General features: G+C 50.2%; 4 protein-coding genes across 4 annotated transcripts; 1 reads left to right on the top strand and 3 right to left on the bottom strand.

Moving 5' to 3' along the window:
• Positions 1–3508: 3508 nt before the first annotated feature.
• Positions 3509–4277, bottom strand: LOC122614328. Its single transcript, XM_043788889.1, has one exon. The coding sequence runs from the start codon at positions 4197–4199 to the stop codon at positions 4005–4007; it is 195 nt and encodes a 64-aa protein (XP_043644824.1). The 5' UTR covers positions 4200–4277; the 3' UTR covers positions 3509–4004.
• A 10042-nt stretch (positions 4278–14319) lies between these two features.
• On the bottom strand, positions 14320–15301 carry LOC122614303. Its single transcript, XM_043788858.1, has one exon. The coding sequence runs from the start codon at positions 15040–15042 to the stop codon at positions 14677–14679; it is 366 nt and encodes a 121-aa protein (XP_043644793.1). The 5' UTR covers positions 15043–15301; the 3' UTR covers positions 14320–14676.
• A 231-nt stretch (positions 15302–15532) lies between these two features.
• Positions 15533–16226, bottom strand: LOC122614814. Its single transcript, XM_043789472.1, has 4 exons — positions 16179–16226; positions 15960–16115; positions 15744–15908; positions 15533–15682 (listed from the first exon to the last, which is right to left on the bottom strand). Exons 1-4 carry the CDS (start codon positions 16224–16226, stop codon positions 15533–15535), a joined length of 519 nt encoding a protein of 172 aa, XP_043645407.1.
• Positions 16227–16762: 536 nt separating this feature from the next.
• LOC122613382 (origin recognition complex subunit 4) lies at positions 16763–18301 on the top strand. Its single transcript, XM_043787532.1, has 2 exons — positions 16763–17038; positions 17099–18301. The coding sequence occupies exons 1-2, from the start codon at positions 16847–16849 to the stop codon at positions 18284–18286; spliced, it is 1380 nt and encodes a 459-aa protein (XP_043643467.1). The 5' UTR covers positions 16763–16846; the 3' UTR covers positions 18287–18301.
• The last annotated feature ends 225 nt before the right edge of the window (positions 18302–18526 follow it).

Raw genomic sequence — 18526 nt, 5'->3', positions numbered from 1 at the left:
TAATCCCCTCGTCCGGATTTGATTGGATTGGATCGAATGGGATCCAATCTGTGGCTGTGGCTGTGGCTGTGGCTGTGGAGCCCGCCGTTCCGAGTTGTGACCTGGTCGGCTGCACCGCGCTGCGCTGCGCTGCACTAATTTAAAGGGAGCACTGCAAATGCACGTAATTGTGGCAATTACTTAATGAAATATTTATTAAATGCAAATTATGATTAGCCCGCGCTAGCCGCCGCACTGCAGCCACTGTTCCTTTTCCCAGTGAGGCGCCCGGGCTGCGCTGGTGGTGCTCCACTAGGCCAATGGTAATACGGGGGCCCCTCTTGGGCCCCGGCCCCGATTAATTGGCCATAAATCAAAATCAAATTACCGCCACACGAGGCACGTGCAAATATGTCAAGCGAACACGTTTGCAAGTCAATCAGCCAGGCGAATTAATTTATCAACTGTCGCAGATGAGCTCGCGCCATCGATAAATCAGCAGATATAGGGCACATCGGATCTGTAAGCTGACTTGGCACAGTATTATTCAGAGCCCGTACCCCATTAGTGATTAGTGATTACTTACAAGGCAGTTTTCAAATATATGTGACTATCAAAACAAACAGAAGTCACAACTCAGTTATTGCCAGTGGTTTTTGTATAAGTATAGATTTATTAAACGACCTTCCGCAATCCCTCGTATTAGGAACAAACAAATAGATTAAGGTAATTAACAATTATCTCGCCATCATTCCTATTGACCTAGTCCGCTTCCCTGGCGGCCCTTCTTCCTTCCTTGTGGCAGAGATTAACATAATGGCCATAAAGGCCACAAATGAACAGGAAGAGAGGAAAGCCTTTGAGCTTTTCCCATTCTGATATCTCACTTGGGAGAAACCGAGAAATCACTTCCAGAAGCGGGCAAATACGGAAGCCAAATCGATTTTATTACCAAACAACATTAATTCCCAAATTAAAGCCAAGAGCGGGCATTTGGACAAATGAGTCGATTAATTTTCGGCCAAGAAAACCCAAGAATAGCCGCTCAAAGGAAATCAACGGAAAACTGGAAAAGAACAGCCACAACGCCCACTACTGTGGCACAAAGTAACTGAGGGAATCGGGGGATGGGGAAGGAATCGAAGGGGAAAGCGCACGGAAACACCCACGAAACTCCAGGCCGCGACCAAAGTTCCCGGCCGAGAGTACAATTTATCATTTAAATAATAATGTGCCACAAATGACGGGACGAGTGAACGTGAACGTGGACGTTAACGTGGACGTGAACCCTTGTGCGAGCGAAAGGGCATAAATAAATCCGACTCGGGCCAGAAAGAGATGGCGACCTGGGCTAGCTTCTGGGGGTTGCTGCCGAGCAGTTGGCCAATTCAATGAAATGGAAACTGCCTCGGACTCCGACTCCGACTTCGACTCTCCGCCGCTGCGACTCCAAACCACATTTGATGGCCTGCTCACTTGACCGTCGCCACTGCAGCCAAACGGCCAAACGGCCAAACGGCCAAATGAAATGCGAGGCAAGGCGCTCAAATTACATTTTAATGAGTCCAGTCCAGTCCAGTCGAGTCGAGTTTGGATGGGATGGGATGGGGTGAGGTTTGGGCTCTGCTAGCGAAAATCAAACTGCGGACTGACCTTACTTCGAAAACGGAGCAAAATAGAAGGAGCGCAAACCATTCGATGCGCCTTTCAACGCCGTAAACCATGGAGCCCTGCGAAGTGCAATGGAGTGCGGTGGAGGGGCCAGTTTATGAATCTGTTTATGATGTACGAGGAGGCTAATGAAAGCGCCCCAGCAGGCGCCAAATTGGGTCAGGACCGCCTGCGGTTCGCCTGTCGGTCGTGGACCCACATGGACCATGGGCCAACTGGGCCTGTGTGTATTGACATTTAATTCGAAATAAATCAGGGTTTACGACTCCAGCAGAGCCAACGACTTCATCGCCCTCCTCGAGCCCTTCCAGGCGGCTGCCTTCAAAGCTCAACGCTGGTGGCTGCGGCTCCTCGCTCGACGCTTGGCTCTCATCCTGGCGTTAATTGGCAGCGCCGACACTGGCCGGGCCAATAAATTTCCAGGCCAACGGATGGCTTCGAACAGTCTTGAGTGTTGATGTATTCATTGGATCCTAGGACTGGTGGCTCTGATCCCGGCGTATCGCGCGTGACTCGCTTGGGCTTGGTTCCTCCCGGGACTGGGACGCAGATGCCAAGTGCGCCAATTAGCCACCGAATCGCATTGGCCGGAAAGCGGCTGTTGTGATGGAAACGGGTTGGTTGCACCGGCGAAGAATTTCGATTCGGCTTTTACTCTTCGGCATGATAATGGCTTCACTGCTCCGGGGATAATAAAACGGAGCTACTTATCAAAATAGTTACCTCTCTTAGCATTGGTATTATTATTGATATTAGATTCGCTGAAATCGAATTCCCCTAGTAAGAACATCAAGAAATGAGAGCCCATATCAAAACAAAAGACTTAAGCAAAAAACCTGATCGCAAGTCATACATATTAAAGTAATTCGCGTAGTTCGTTTTGATCCTCCTATAGAGAACATTATTATTATATTCAAAATTACACAATATTAAAAAAGTAAAAAATGTTTACCACTTTATAAGTTTGAAATGTATTCAATTGGGGGGTGGGGGGTGCATGAGCATTAGATAACTTTTCTAACTTGACTCGCTGAACCCATTACTGGAAGTTTCAACAGTTGGCACCTCAAACAGCACCCCCGAAATCCGCTCAACTTTGAAGGGGATGCGGCAATCCCAATTTCACACTTTGGAAACCTTTTAAGCAGCGTCACTCGAAAGGAACAGCCACCAACAGCCACCAACCAAAACCCCCAAAAACATCAAATAGCTTAGCACCGAACCAAAATGAAATGAAATGTTTGGAAATTTGAAAATAATTGTTGACACTTTATTATTGTACTGGCGTCGGCAGTTGTCGTTGCTGTTGTTATCCCAGCGACGTAACAAGTGTCTGACCCCGCACCCTCGGCCCCCGCCTCCTTCCCTTTGACCTCTTGGCTGCACATGCGCAGGCCCGAAAAACTTCCGGCACAACAAGCACTACACTACACTACAACAGCAACAACAGTAACAACAACAAGAAGGGGGCGCAGTATGTAAATGGGAAAAATTTAGTTGTGTCACATTAAAAAGCAATTATCACCTTAAATTAACCGACGGAGTCGGAGTCGCACACATTGCCATCGAAATATTCAAATTGCGCGACTCGACGTTTTTTCTAATGACTTACCAAAAGGAGCGAAAGGAGGAGGGGGTGTGGAGGGGAGGGGAGGGGCTGTCCAAATTAACTTGTTGCTATTTTCAATTGGATGCCTTCGGTTCGGTTTGTTTGGGTTCGGGAGGTTTCAAACGGTTGCGCTTTTAATTCGCTTTAAATTATCTCGCAGCCGTAGTTTTGTTTCCGTTTTATTCGGATGGAAAAACTTGGCTCCTCCAATGCAAAGTTTGATTCATCATAAAGTGGAAAGAACATTAATACTGATTAAATTGTGTATTAACTTATGTAGAATATTATTTGGCTTAAACTTGATTTACATTATCAGTCACCTCTAGTAAAATATATATTCATAATTGTTCTTAAATGTTCACATAATGCCATATATTCATTTTACCCAATTTTGGCAGAACGCAGCCCACTGTGCCCGTCCACCTCTGGGTGCTATGTGGCCTGGACATTGACAAAACAAAATGAAAACTTTTTCTGTGCTTTGATGGCAGCATTTGTCAGCGATTTTCCAGCGCCAGACCCGAAAGCGCGCTGGAAAACATTTTGAACAATTTAATTAGGAGCACATAGGCCAGACCTCCACCCTGGCCAACCTGGCCAACCTGGCCAAATTATCATGTGCAGCAAGAGCAACGGGGAAAAACCGTTTCCGATGTGATTTACGAGCAGCATGTGTGACATTTGTCGCCTCCACCTGTCCGCTCACATCAGCAATCTCGGCAATTACGGCGAGGTGTTGGCCCGCCTACATCTGGAGCAGCTTCACCAGCAGGAGCAGGAAGAGGCTTTCCAGGAGGGCGCACCACCAGGGCAGCTGGAGCCTCTTGGCGGTGACGCTTTGCAACGGGTGGTGCGACAGGAAGAGCTCCTCGTGGAGGTAGCACTGCTGGCGTCCCACAGTTAGTCCAGTTCTCCACTCCGCTCCTTCGCCTGTTTCCATTGGCAGACTCAAATCTATAGCCTATGAATCGTAGGGTCTCTCAAAAATATATCAAATATGTTGTTGAATTTGGTCCCTCCTCCGAAAAATGCAAAGTTTGCTGCGACTTTCGGGGCTGAGAAGGAAAATTCGAAGCCTGAAAAGGTGTCTATTCCGGAGCACACAATTAATTAACAAAGGCTGCGGTCGCTTACCCCTTCCCCCTTGTGTGAGTGTGTGAGTGATATGATTTATTCTCCCTGGCCGGCGCCACATCCAGAATCCTCGGCACCGGTCGGCATCTTTCATGTCTCGAAACTGGGAACTTGGAACTCAGAACTCAAAACTCAGAATGCAGAATCCAGCATACAGAACCCAGAATACAGAACTCAACTTAATTCCCTGTGTGCGTGAGTGTTTTGCGGACGTTGCTAAGGATGATGCTGATGATGATGAGAGGCGGCAGCGCTTTTAATTCCCGGCCTCGTCTGCCTCAGCCTCAGCTTCAGCGTCCTGGGCTCAGTTTTCGGAAATTCGGCATCGACTTTTCACACTTCCCTCGGCTACGCTCCAATTTCAATCGGAACACCCCCGCTGACTGGCCGGCATTAAAAAGAGATTTGCCCGGCTCGCTAATTATATTTTGGTACATAGCGAAAACACCTTCCGAGCCCTCTAACCCGGAACCCTTGACCTTACCCTTACCCTTACCATTACCTGGGTGGGTGGTGGTGTGGCTAATGAGGTGCCCTGCAGGAAGGAAGGATTAGGCGGGTCGCAACGGAACGGATTAAACTAATCCAAGGCCTTTGCCTAGCGCCGGCTCAAAGTTCGTCTCAATTGGGTTCGCATTCGCATTCGCACTCGCATCTGATGCAGATTCGGATGCGGATTCGGGTTTGCGCGTCGAGAACTGGGCCACCGAGTTTATGGCCCGATGCAAATGAGGCCCAAACTCACAAGCCAAACCAGCTAACGGTGCGGCTTCTGCTGCTCTGCTACTTTGCTACTTTGCTACTTTGCTACTTCTACTGCGACTCTGTCCTCCAATGTTGCACTGCAGCACAGCAGCAACGCCCCCTGGTAGATCGCTCCGGGAGTCCGAGGCAGCCGCATCTATCAAGCTGCGAGGAGGGGCACATACCCACTCCGCGCCAGAGATGAGAGCCATGTTCCCGGGTATTATAAAGTGCATTGTGGCTACCAGTTAAGTGCATGTTGCTGGCCAGAGGGTTCGGCAGACGGAGCCCAGCCCCCAACTTCTACTGCGACTGCGGCCTCGGTAGGTGTGTAAACTATGTTGCTGCTGCCCCATGTTGCCGTTGCTGTTGCTGTTGCTGTTGCTGCATGCCGCATGCCGCATGTTGCTGTTGCCATTGCCGCTGCCGAGCAGTCAGCAGAGCCAACCCATCAAAAGCCAAAACGCCACGGGGTAGGACCTTTTTCTTAGCTTTTTTGAGCCAGTTATCTTGATACCCTGAAACAGGGGATATGCTTTCTATGAGCAGCTTGTGAAATATAATCGATCTTGAAAGGTAATAAAATATAACTTATATACTTAAATAAATATAAATATATAAATAAATATATGTTTCAATCTGCCAGAATATGGTTTTCATTTGATATAACTAGAGTAGTAGAACTTCGGCGCTTCATGGCTGTATCCCTGCTTTTGTCTTAGCTGCTTGGTGCGCTCTTTGCAGCCCATCGGGGTAACCGAGTGGGCGCGTTCACGTACAACATCCACAACAACATCCCCATCCCCATTTCCATCCACGTCCACGTCCGCGTTCACCTGACGCCGCCACTGCTGCTGCTGCTGCTGCAGTAGAACAGCTTCTGTTTAGCATGGAAAACAGCAAACTGGAATGGCTTTCTTCCATTCATGCAGTTGGGCCAGGCTGGCAACAAGTTGCCAAGCTATAATTACTGCATCCATGTCGCTGCAAGTTGCTACTTCATAAATTAGCATGCTGCTGTTGCTGTTGCTGCTGCTGCTGCTGTTGCTGTCGCATGCCGCATGTGGCTCCTGCTGCTCCAGTCAGCGGCCAGCTCTTTGTCATTGCCAGAACTTAGGCCAGAAATGGCGCGTTTTCCAGGGAAACAGATCGAGGCCCAAAAGCACAAATCGCAAGGCACAAATCACAAATCACATGGCCAGCATTAGGCTTCCGTGTGTTGTCTACTGAGGAATAAGATGGAGCTGGAGTCCAGAGACAGCGAAGCAGCCCCAGACGAGGTCGTTCCCCGCCTCCGGGCAGGCTCCTCATCCTTTTCTGTTTCTGTTTCCCTTGAATTCCTTGAAACAACGGAACGCCCATGGCCCGCTCATCTTCATCCTCATCACCACCTCATCCCCATCCCCATCCCCATCCCTATCCGCATCCGCATCCTCCTGCTCTTGTTAGGCCCTGCCCCGCGCCAGGCTGACCCACAAACAATTTGTTTTTGCATTTCGCTGAAGGGGACGCGGACCTCGGACGTCGGACCTCGGAACTCGGACCATGATATGGCTACAACCCCAATCCGAGTTGGTAAAAAGAGCGAGAAAAACTGGCTCTCGACATCATTATCACTGCGATCTGGGCCCCTTGCGTGTCTCTGGCTTTGCAGCTCGTCTCAAGGTTTCGATTTCAGGAAATCAATCTTGTTTTGGCCAAATACTCGTACCACCACCTCGCCACCACCAACTTGGCCAGCTGAAATGTACGAAGAGCTGGCTGCCCTGGCAATCATTAGCCCAGGTCGATCTCCCTCTCTCCCTCTCTCCCTCTCTATAGCTGTCTCTCTCTGTCTCGCTTATTCTCTCTGGAGGGAGGACAGGAGCTGCCAGATGACCCCGGGCGCAGTCTGAGACTGGTCAACACCCAGGCCAAATGAATGGGGGGCAGGGACAGTCCCAGTCCCAGTCCCAGTCCCAGTCCGCATCAGAGTCCGCATCGGATGCTGGTGATGAGGCTTGGCTTGACTTGGACCTGGGCTGTGACGGTGCCCCGAGCCCCGGGGCTGCAACTCGTAAGCGTTTTGAAGACCTCCAGTGCAGCACGCGATTTATATACGACACCCAGGAAACGCACTCCGCCTGCCCCCCGCACCAGAGACTCGTGCTCTCGTGCCCTGGGTCTTGATCTTCTTAATTCCGGACTGGAGCGGACTGGGACTAATACTACGAGTATATGCGCTCATTAACGATTTCACTTGAATCCCCATCGGATCGGATCGATGAAAAATGTGGTTTTAATTGGGATTAGGCTGGCCAAAACAAAACAACTCACTCAGGGCAGCGCAACACGTGCACCGCACCGGAGTGTTTGAAATGCTAATAAAAGATAGATTTATCATCCGCTGCCCAGGCGCTACCACAATGATTACAGCAAATACTCGCAGTCAACGGCAGCGCCTAAGCAGGCTTCACTGCAGCTCCACTGACTGCTGGCAACTTCATTCCCCCAAAAAGCGCTGCATCATGACGAGGGTTCCCGGGTTCCTCGGTTCCTCGGCTCCTCGGCTCCTCGACTCCGCTGGCCTCTCCGGGGAGGATGATCGCGCTCCAGCGACAGGCCAAGCACTTGCGTGTGTCACTGCGGTGACGCTCAAGTGGTCGACTGGCTCCGGCTCCGGATTCGTCTTTGGCTCGACTCCATCGCAGCCAGAAGCAGAGGCACCTGATCCGGTTGGGTTAAAGGTGCGCGGCAGCACTGAGAGAAACGGGGTTCCCACACAGAGGCCGCTAGTGCGGAGCGCAAATGAAACCCATCCGAGGTTTCTTGCAGTGCTTGATGGGTCGGGAATTAAGTCATCACGAGAGGCAGAGCTAGGCTGAAGTAGGTGCTGTAGGTTCCCCAAAATCAAGAAAGACAGAGATATATGCTTGCGAACCGCCAGCCAGACACTTCTTGATGAGATTTGAGCTCATCAGCCAAGTGTCTGGCGACTGTTTGCTACCTCTGTCTGCGTACCCGGCTGGCAGATGATGATGAATGGGCCGAGTTGACATATGAGGGTTTTAATCGTCATAGAAAACCTACGCATGCGATTCGGGCATTAAAGTTGGAGAAGCAGCTTCGAAATAGAAATCACAGAACTAAAACAGAAACAGAACGTCGCCGAAACGGAGACAAAACAGACTTCCTTACTCATCGCCAGAAATTGGTGATTGGATTGGATTGGATCACTGGATAGCTGGATGGATGGATGGATGGAGAGGGGATGTTTGGCCAGGCACTCCCACGCTCTGCTCCGCAGCCTTGTTATCCTGATCCTGGACAACTGGCGGCCCCTTTCAAGCGCCTGCACAAACACTTGACTTTTGGGCAAATCATCTGCGCCGGAGGATCAATGGGGCAGCGCCCCTTCTGGGCTCGTCAAAAGGATCAAACGGCTTTCAACAAGTTTGTGCGCCCTTTGTTGCTTCAGTTCAGTTTGGAAGTGCCGAAAAGAAAGCAAAGCTGTTCGGCATCGGCAGCGAATGTCAGTCAAGGGGCATTGATTATGATCATCAAATTATTGAGCGCCCATGAGCAGGCAGGCTGGCTGGCTGGCTGGCTGGCACAAAACGCCCCCTTCCGCAGCCAGATGAAGACGTGTACATGGATACATGTGTCCGCTCTTGGCCACAACCAACCAAACAACCAACCAACCAGCCAAGCAACCACCTAAAACTGCTGACACAATCGAAGCAATTAAATCGTATGACGCTGCCCAAACCCAAATGCAATCGAAGTCCGATGAGGAGATGAGATGGAGATGGCGATGGCGATGGCGATGGAGTTCCCCATGGGTTGAAGTCAATCGAAGAGGCTTCACCTCTCGAGGAGCGGCAGGCGACGATCTCGACAGCGATAAATTGCTGTTTTCGAGTCTTTACAACCTTAACAGGTGAGAAAATGGGTTCAGTGGTTGGAACATGCTGATCTCATGCCCCCGTCTTGGACCCTCACTTCACTTCTTCACTTCGAGGTCTGGCCAGGCCCATTCATGAGTCCTGCTCTTCTAATTCGATTGTCCCAGCCGGGCCACTGATGCCAACCAATGACGATCGCGGCCGGCTATCTCCCATCTCCATTTATTTCCACAGCTCAGCAAATCTTCACGAGCCGATGGCCGGTGGCCGATGGTCTGTGGTCTATGGCCGAATCTCGCGGCCAGTGGATAATTTCACCCATAAATTGAACGCAACTTCCGTTGCGATTGCCCGCTTGCGATAAAGGTTTTTGGCCCGGTTTGGGGTTTGGGTTTGGGTTTGGGGTCTGGGGATTGGGGTTTGATCTGATTTGGTCCGGTCGAGGTCACTCATCAATGGGTTGCACGGATGGCTGGGAGTGGAGTGGAGTGACTGGTCAAGTGGATGCGATTGGTCTTTAATCTGTTGCAGTCGAGTGGAGGCCAGAAGAGGGTCAGGGGGCAGGAAACGCGTATCTATATTTCCTGGCAACAATTTTCCTAAATATGAATGTATCAATCGTGCGACCGATCGAACCTAATACGTACAAATGTAAATATTGTAAATATTATATTGTAACGCAATTGCAAAGTAACAAACGACAGGTTCTAAGGTCAGCTCAATATTTTCCATGACTCAGCTGGGAGGGAGGCTTCCGTAGTTCGAGTTGCTAGCGAAACGAGTTCGAGTCCAGATCCATCGGATGGGGAATTGATCCAGCTCCACAGCAAAGATCAGAGCGAAATCAATCAGTTGGCCAGGGGCTTATGCAATCGGCAGCAATTAAGCTAATTACTGGCAGCACAATCAGATGATAACATGGCACCAACTCCTATTTCAGGTGGTATTCGGTATTCGAATCCCTGGCTAGGAGAATATCAACGCAGTTGAATGTATTCAGATGTTTTCCAGATTTTTGCTTTTCGATTTCCGTCGACTTTTCCACGCTGGCAAGGCTAGCGGCAAATTGGCGGCAATTTATTAATTCAAAACAGCCAGCTAGCCAGCAGAATACAAAAACAAAAAAAAAAAACGAAAAATAAAAATCGGGGAGAAACGCAAATCCTATTTGTCAATTTATTTGCCCAAGTATGCGTGCAATCACAACAAACAACGCAACAAAGCAGCAACAAATGCCAATTGCTTAAGCAAAATTGCGCATAATTGACATTTTTCCAATTTTCCCGCTCGTGGCTTCAGCGGGGGCTGAGGTCACTGTTAGATAGCCTGCCCCTACCCCCTATCCCCTTCCCCTTTCCCCGTTCCATCCCCTTCCCTGTCGCCTTTCGCCGTCACGCCCGCACTATAAAACTGTCCGCGGCAATGATTTAATTTCCCAAATATTGTCGGACATAAATTCCACTTCGAGTGGAATGGGGCCATCGGCCATCGGCGATCGGCGATCCCAGATCCTAGATCTCGGCCAAGTGTCAAGTGGAATTAAAAGAAGTTGCCGCCGAGGCTGGACCGCACGAAATCGGCATTTATGGTTTGTTTGCGGCCACTCATTAGCCTGGCCAGCAGCCCTACTACCAAGTACCACACCACAGTACCATGCCATAGACCATAGACCATAACGAAGGACCGACTATCCCCTGCGCTCGTACTCGACCTCATCCTCACTCTCGAATGTGTCGCATTGTGTGGCTTCCATAATTATGAGCCTTTTGTTGCTCAATCTGCCGCAACACTTGTTGCATTGTGCTGGCTTTGTCGTTGTGCGTTGTGCCTGTGTGTGGGTTCCATAGTTTCCGCCTAAAAGGATTTCACAGCTCATAGATAATCCCATTGGCACAGGAATGGGATTGGGACTCTTTTGTCCGTTCTGCGCCAGACGAGGGCGTTGGCTCCCAGCTCCTCTCTCCACATGTCCACTTACGGGTATTTTCAGCACTTTCGTCGTCCCTAAGCCATAAGGCGATATTCGGTGTAGCTGGTAGGGTATTAATATATTCTGGATATATAGAAATTAGTAAAACCCGCTTTTTGTGCGGAAATGGAACACTGTACCAGCAGGTACACCCTTTCCAAGACCGATAGCCCCTCGAAACACATCCACCACAGCACTTTGGACCTTCTAAGGCTGCGTGAGATGTCGTCTTGGTATCTTGCTGCCTCTGACAATGTCATGATGGCGTCTTGAAAACATTGAAACGGAAACGTAGATGGAACACAAACACAGTGTCTGACAAGTTGCCCCTTTCCGTTTCGTCGGCCCTGCCCCTGCCCCTGCTCCACCCCTCACCCCGCCGGCCATGGGATCTTGGCCATATAGCGTGCGTGGCGGCGGCGGCGGCAAAAGTGGCCCCTATCATTATGGCTGTCGTCTTAGCCGAAATTGGTCGGAGTAGCAGCAAACAACAAGATTTCTCGCTGCGGATGCTCTTCCAGAATGGGCGCCTCCTTTCCCTTTCCCTCTCCCTCGACATCGCCTTCGCCATCGCCATCGCCATCGCCCTCGCCGTCCTCTGATTTCTAGGCCTAAACCTAATATTTCGGCTGAGAGCATTTTCCCCATTTTTCTGTCTTTTGGGGGGGAAAAAATTGATTTACGACTTCCGCTGGCAATGAAAATTCACTTTGGGCTTTGAAAACACTTTTGAGCCACTTCTGTCTTCAGTTTTCTGTCTTGTGGGTTTTTGGCCATTGGGTCCGCGAGATTGCCGATTGAGCTCTAGTCGCCGCTCGAGGTGCTCATTTTTATAGACTCATTTAAGGCGATTATTTAGCAATTTTTTAAGACATTTCAGTCGACGTTTTTGCGCATACTGCCTGACTCGGCTCGGCTCGCTCCTCGCCAGTTAGTGGCGAAATTTATGGCTCAGAAAGTGAATCATTTAAGTTAATGACTTTCAAACGTGTTTCACACCGCAGTGCGAGCGGGATGCCCATACGCCAGTCAGCAGAGTGCGACGGAGACGCCGATAGGCGATGGCGATTGACTTGACTCACTAGCCAAGACAAGTAGCCGCCGTGATTGATAATGCGCTGATTGAATTATGGCCATAAGTGTAATTTGGCCAGTGGCGTAGCCAACCAGAACGAATTCGGCTTGGAGAGGAGAATGTTTGTCCCTTCTTCTCAAGGTACTATAGATCACAAGGATCCCAGAAATGATTGGATGAAGGCAGTTGTTTCGAAAGTATTTGCATTAAGACATTAAAATAGATTAAATTTCATTTCCAGTATTAGTATCTTAGATCCCCGTTGTCCACTTCCTTGGCGGTGGTAGTGAGCCCTTGATAGAGATGCCTTTGTGGAGACTATCGCTGGTCTAGGCCACCTTGCGATTTGCTGCTGCTTTCCACCGAGCCAAAGATCCCAAATGGAAGTCGGAATTTGTGTGCCCGGCCTGGGGGCGTTTTTGGGGTTTTATTTTTCAGAGTCGGACTGAAGCGAGTTGTGTTTTGTTTTGCGGTTCGTTTTGTCTTCTGGGTTTTGGCGGCAAATCAAACCGAGTTTATGAAATTGGCAAATTGGCTTATGGGCAGTCGCGGCGGCGAACCAAAGCGAGTTGATGGGCGACCCAGACCCAGGTCGGCACTGGAGTTGGAGTTCCAGTCGCAGTCCCAGTTGAAATCCATGTCCAGGTCCCAATCCTATCTATGCGTGCCAAAGCGCCAATGGCGTTTTAATTTGAAGTTGGGACCGATCGGCGTCAGCTGCCGAGCGTTTATGAGCTGCCTGACTGACTGACTGCCGGCTGCCGTTGACTTTTATTTATTTAATGTTTCGGCTTAGTATGTGGTTCTTTATTATTTTATTTGGCTTTTCCTGTGTCTCTGCCAGTGTCAGTGCCAGTGCCAGAGCCACAACCAAAGGCAGTGCCATTGCCAACCTGATCACCGTCTTCTACCTGCAATGCGGAGCGAGATCGCTGCAAAACTGGATTAAGTCCCTGCTACGCCCTAATCCCGGCTGGACTTGGTCCTTGCTGCGATGCTCTGGTACTGCGGTACTGAGATACTGCTGCTCCTGACCTGAGACATGGCGCCAGTCAGTCAATCGAGGCCCCTGACGACTGACGAGCACTAATAGGATCAGCAATGCTGTCTGAGCCCTGGCGTGAAATCCGCAAATGTTGTTTACCCTGCCCGGAAAGGGGTTGACCCCTGACCTCTCTGCACATCTCCGCACACCCACCCACTCCCGAGTACTGCAGAGTACGGCAAGTAGGTGTCTCTGTGTTTATTTGTTTTGGCCTACAGCTCTGCGCAGCTGAGAACTCTGGTTCTGGCCTGTTTTTTCGACTGTCACCACTCCTCCGGTCCAAAAACAGAGGCCATCCGATGAGTGTGAGTGTGAGTATGAGTCAACAGAAAAGAGGTGATGGTCTCGAAAAGTTCGCATTGATGTGGTGCGATGCGATGGGATGCTGATGGGAAAATCGGGCGAACAATGAGGGCCGAGAAAGGCGCACAAAGCTCTCCTCTCGAGAGCCGCATCAAGCATCAAGATATGGAACCAGCATATATAGCTTACTGGAGTCGGGGTAAGTACTGATCCGGCCATCATTATGGCTTTCGATAGCAATTATCCGCTACCGTTTAATTGCGCGCTCGGCGATTTTGTGGGCCGCTGCTGGCTGATTTTTCACACGCACTCGCCGCTGCCCACCTGCCCACCTGCCGCTCCAGCTCCCCTCCCCTCCCCTGCCCAACAACCAGCACACACCACCCACTCTGTGAATGCTGTCATGTGTCTAATGAGTCGCCGGCGCTGGCCCAGTTCGCAAGTTGGCCCAAAGTTAGCGTCCTTTGTGTAATTTGCACACTTGCATGGGCATTTGCATTTCCTAGTTTCCCCATTTCACATTGCACATTGCACATTTCCACTTGCCACTTGCCACTTTCCACTTGCGCATTTCCATCTACCACGCACTCCGATGGACGGATGGGCTCGCCTGAAACTTTGAGGGTAATTTGCATATGGAACTTTTAAATCATACTGCTCGAAGTTGGCCCACGACACCTGGGCTTACGTCTGCGAACGCAGGAGGAGCAGCTGCGTCGATGGACACATTTATCAAGTAGCTGGTAGAGCCGCGTGCCCCAAAATAGCTATATCCTGGCAATTGCTATATCCACAATCTATTGCACAATTGCAAATGTATCAAAACAAGACGTAGTGGTACTGAACGAGATCCCTAAATCCACATGGTATCTATAATTGATTCAGAATATTTCCCAGTTTATGGGCGCCATAAAGCAGTTTCCGAGATCGCGAACAAACGAGGCGAGTCATCTCATCGAGTGGACAGACGCGATCACTTAATTACCTGTGCGAACTTTTCAACCGCGCCCCAGTAGGAGAAGGTACAGTGAGCACTCGCTTCGGCGGCGGGGTGGGGCGGGGTGGTGCAACCAGTTGCAGGTGGAACTGACGTTTTCACCTTGTTAATTATGCGCACGGTCATGCTAAAATCGCGTAATGAGTGACGGCCATTGAGAGTTGCATTGTCAGCGGAGAATGATAGTTTAATTGCGAGTGGTTCTGGAGAGGATTGGGGTGCAGAGTGCAGATTGCAGAGTGACACCCGGCTGGTCACAGGGAGTCCTAGCACAAGTACAGCTTCGAGGGCTTCATCCGGCCGTACTCCCCGTTCTCGGTGGCCGGTACTTTGAGGCCCGTAATGCCGTCCTTCTCCAGCATCTTCCGATCCTCCAGATCGTCCGCCACCTCCTCGGCAGTGACCATGAACTTCTTGGCCAGGCGCCTCCGGCTGGCGTACTTGAGGAAGTGGCCGTCGCCGTACCGCTGGCGACTCTCCAGATAGATCTGGTCGATCCGCTGGTAGTGGCAGCACTGCATCCTCGGGTACCACGCGAAGGTCTCCTGCCAGTGCCGCGTCGTCCTCTCCATGGCATGGCTGAAGGCGAGCTGGTAGCGCAGCTGCTCCGTGGTCACTATGTCCGCCGGCATCTTGTCAGGGGTGTAAGGGTGTGGGGTTTGTTTACTTAGCTCTGTGTCCTTCTGGTTGTGGAGTGGATATATGTGTCCGAAATGTGTGAAGTTTGTGGCTGGCCCACCTGATTGGCAGCTGAGTTCTCTGAGTTCCCTGTCCCGAGTGCCAATCCCGTTTTCGGTGTCCTCCCTAATCGCATTAGCAGCCACTTGACAGGCGACAGGTGCAGTGCATCCAGGTCACTGCCAGCCACCTGTGCAAAAACTCAAAACTCCAAAAGCAGGATCTCATATTTCGACTACTCTGACTAGCCTACATATTTAAGTTCGCTTTCGTCACTACACTATATTTATTTTGGTAAATCTCAGTAATGTGACAAATACATCTCGTGAGATTCGTTTAAACTTACTATGCTGATACTGGTCCTGGTGACCCCGATCCAATATTTCTGGTTACGGGTGCGAAGAGCTTGGAATTTACTAATTGGAAATCTTCTGAACTGACTGTTTAGCTTTTGGTGAAGTATAGGACGACATCGGTGCGCGGAATGCCCGCAATCACCCAGGTGGCGTTCATCACGTATCTGCCATCGGGGATGAACGACTGGACCATCTTGTTCAGGTGCTGCACGGGAAGCTTCTCGACCACGATGTCATGCTGCGGGTGGAGGGGGCCAAAGGCGGAGGTTAAGCGGCAGGACATGGCAGCACTCACTTACGTCGTAGGGACAGGTGTGGTTCATGTTCGAGTAGCCGGCGAAGGACTGGTAAGCCCAGTTGGCGATCACGTGCTTGCGCTCCCGCATGAACTTGCAGGAGTCCACCTGGAAATCAAAGTTGTACGGCATCCGCCTGTTCTCCCGCATCCTCAGCTGGAACCTGGTCTGGAAGACGGTTGGGTGGTGTGAGACCGACAGACAGTTCTATCCTCTTACCTGGCAGTTGTCGATGGGCAGGTGGAACATCTTGGTCTTTAGCGAGAGGTACTTGTAGGTGCGATTTTCGGACTTCAAGTAGCAGTACTCATAGTCCATGAACATCCTGTCGCGCACGAGGCAGATTACATTGTTGAACTCGAAGAGTCCTCGGATCTTTGGATACCAATTATTCTATAGAATGGAGTCTTCTGGAAGCCATATGCATTCGATTCTTACTGCCATCGGACCGATGGAAATCAACAGGAAAATCCACAATGCGCTCATTCTGAAAAACGTCCGGATCCCAAAAACTATAATAAAGAGTGCCAAAAGCTGAAATGTTTAAAAGGTATTAATTGTAATTACTCGGTTCATTGCTGTTTTTATAATTGTCAACCGATGGTTAACAATCGCTGACAATCCATTGAGTGCTTAATATGTAGTTTAATGATCATTTAAGGTACGTGGTATTCCGAATAAAACCATTCCACCAAATACACCCTCAAATTGCCAGCGATTATATCAGACGCTCACAAACGTAATAAAGATCATATATTTGTATTTATTACTAATAATATTTTATTGAGATACTATTATTTTCAATGGAGGTCGAATTTGTATGAACTGAAAAGCTGATTTTTCAAAATGTGCTAAATCCGTTGAAATTAGATCGTCATGGTTTGTGTCACGGATGGGTTCGCTTGTCTGCTTTTCTCCGGTTCGGGACAAGACTAAGTAGTATCAGTGTTCCAAACCTCTGTACTGTAAGTAAAACAAAATATCGACTTTTGTTCCATCCCTAATGCATTGTTTACGTTTTTTGGCGCGGTTTATTTACTGGCGGAAATCCAAACTGTGCGTCCCTTTGAACTAATAAACCAAAGAATTCCAATCCGAGAGCGCAAATGCCGGAGGCGGATAAGGAACTGGTCAGCATCAGGCGCTTCCTGAAGGAGCGCCTCCAGCGAGACTACACCACCTTGAGGGGCTACGCAGAGGAGCGCTCCAATGTGCGCCTCTTGCTGCAACGCACCGCTGAGATGGGGGAATCCAACTCCTTGCTGCTCATTGGGCCGCGGGGATCCGGCAAGACAACGGTATGAGAGCAGCACTTGCCCGTAAACCCATCCAGTAATTCATACTTTCAAATTCCCTAGCTCATCAACGCCGTGCTGGCGGATGTGCTGCCCAATAAAGCGTTCGCGGAAAACACTCTGGTCGTCCACCTGGACGGCAACCTGCACACGGACGACCGAGTGGCCCTGAAGTCCATCACCGTGCAGATGCAGCTGGAGAACGCCGCGGACGGCAAAGTGTTCGGGTCGTTCGCCGAGAACCTCGCCTTCCTGCTGCAGTGCCTCAAGGCGGGCGGCAAGCACTCCAAGAGCGTGGTCTTTATCCTCGAGGAGTTCGACCTCTTCTGTGCCCACCACAACCAGACACTGCTCTACAACCTCTTCGACGTCTCCCAGTCAGCCCAGGCGCCCATCTGCGTGCTTGGCGTTACCTGTCGACTGGACGTGATTGAGCTGCTGGAGAAGCGGGTCAAGTCGCGCTTCTCGCACCGGCAGGTCTTTCTTTTTCCCAGCTCGCAGCGCTTCGAGGAGTACGTTGCCCTGAGCAAGGAACTGCTGTCCCTTCCGAACGGCAATGCACTTTTGCTGGCGGCCGAGCGAGTCTATAGTCTACAAAATATCCAGTCGGAGGCACTTCACTTCTCCCGCAACCACTTTGACCCCGGGGAGTACGGCTTCTCGCCCAAAGTACGCGAGACCTGGAACAAGCAGGTAGGCAAAGTGTTGGCCACTCAGCAGGCAAGAAGCACTCTGCAAACGCTCTTTGACTTTGACATCAGCGAGGCCTATCTCAAGAACTTCCTATTCCGCCTGGTGGCCCATCTCCGACCGCAGTCTCCCCACATCACAGCCGAAAAGATGGCGGCCGTGGGATCGCAGTTCGAGAGCGACGACAAGATAGAGCTGCTCTGCGGGCTCTCAGTCCTGGAGCTGTGCCTGATCATCGCCATCAAGCACCATTCGGAGATTTACGATCGCGACCCCTTTAACTTCGAGATCATCTACGCGCGCTTCTCCAAGTTTGCCAAAGTGTCCACCACAATGCAGGCCGTGGAGCGGTCCATTGTTCTGAAGGCCTTCGAGCACTTACGCATCGCAGAGCTCATCATGCCGCTCTCCGGTGGAGCTGGCGGGGGCGTAGGCAAGGTGCAGAAAGAGTTTGAGATGCATAAGCTGGCGCTGACATACGGCCAGATTCAGCACTCTGTGCAGCGATACCAGGCCCTTCCCACAGAGGTAGCCCAGTGGGCGCAGAGCTCACTGATTTAGCTGAGGATCAGACAGCCATGTTCTTTTTATTTAGTATTTGAATTAGGGATGTACCGAATTATTTAGTTGGTAATGCTTTGTTTAAGAAATTAATTAAACTACTTATAATCGTCAAAAAGTATAAACTTTGGTTGTTATGCAAAAGAAAAGTAATATATGTAGGAAAGCACTTAATTATCGCCAGGCATTTAGGTCAGGTTAGTGAGTTTTATCTGCTCCGCACCTAGCGATCGATAATGC

This window comes from Drosophila teissieri, chromosome 2R (genome assembly GCF_016746235.2).
Source record: "Drosophila teissieri strain GT53w chromosome 2R, Prin_Dtei_1.1, whole genome shotgun sequence".
Taxonomy (NCBI): domain Eukaryota; kingdom Metazoa; phylum Arthropoda; class Insecta; order Diptera; family Drosophilidae; genus Drosophila; species Drosophila teissieri.
Note: the sequence above shows the minus strand (reverse complement) of the source record. Positions and strands in the feature narration are given on the sequence as shown.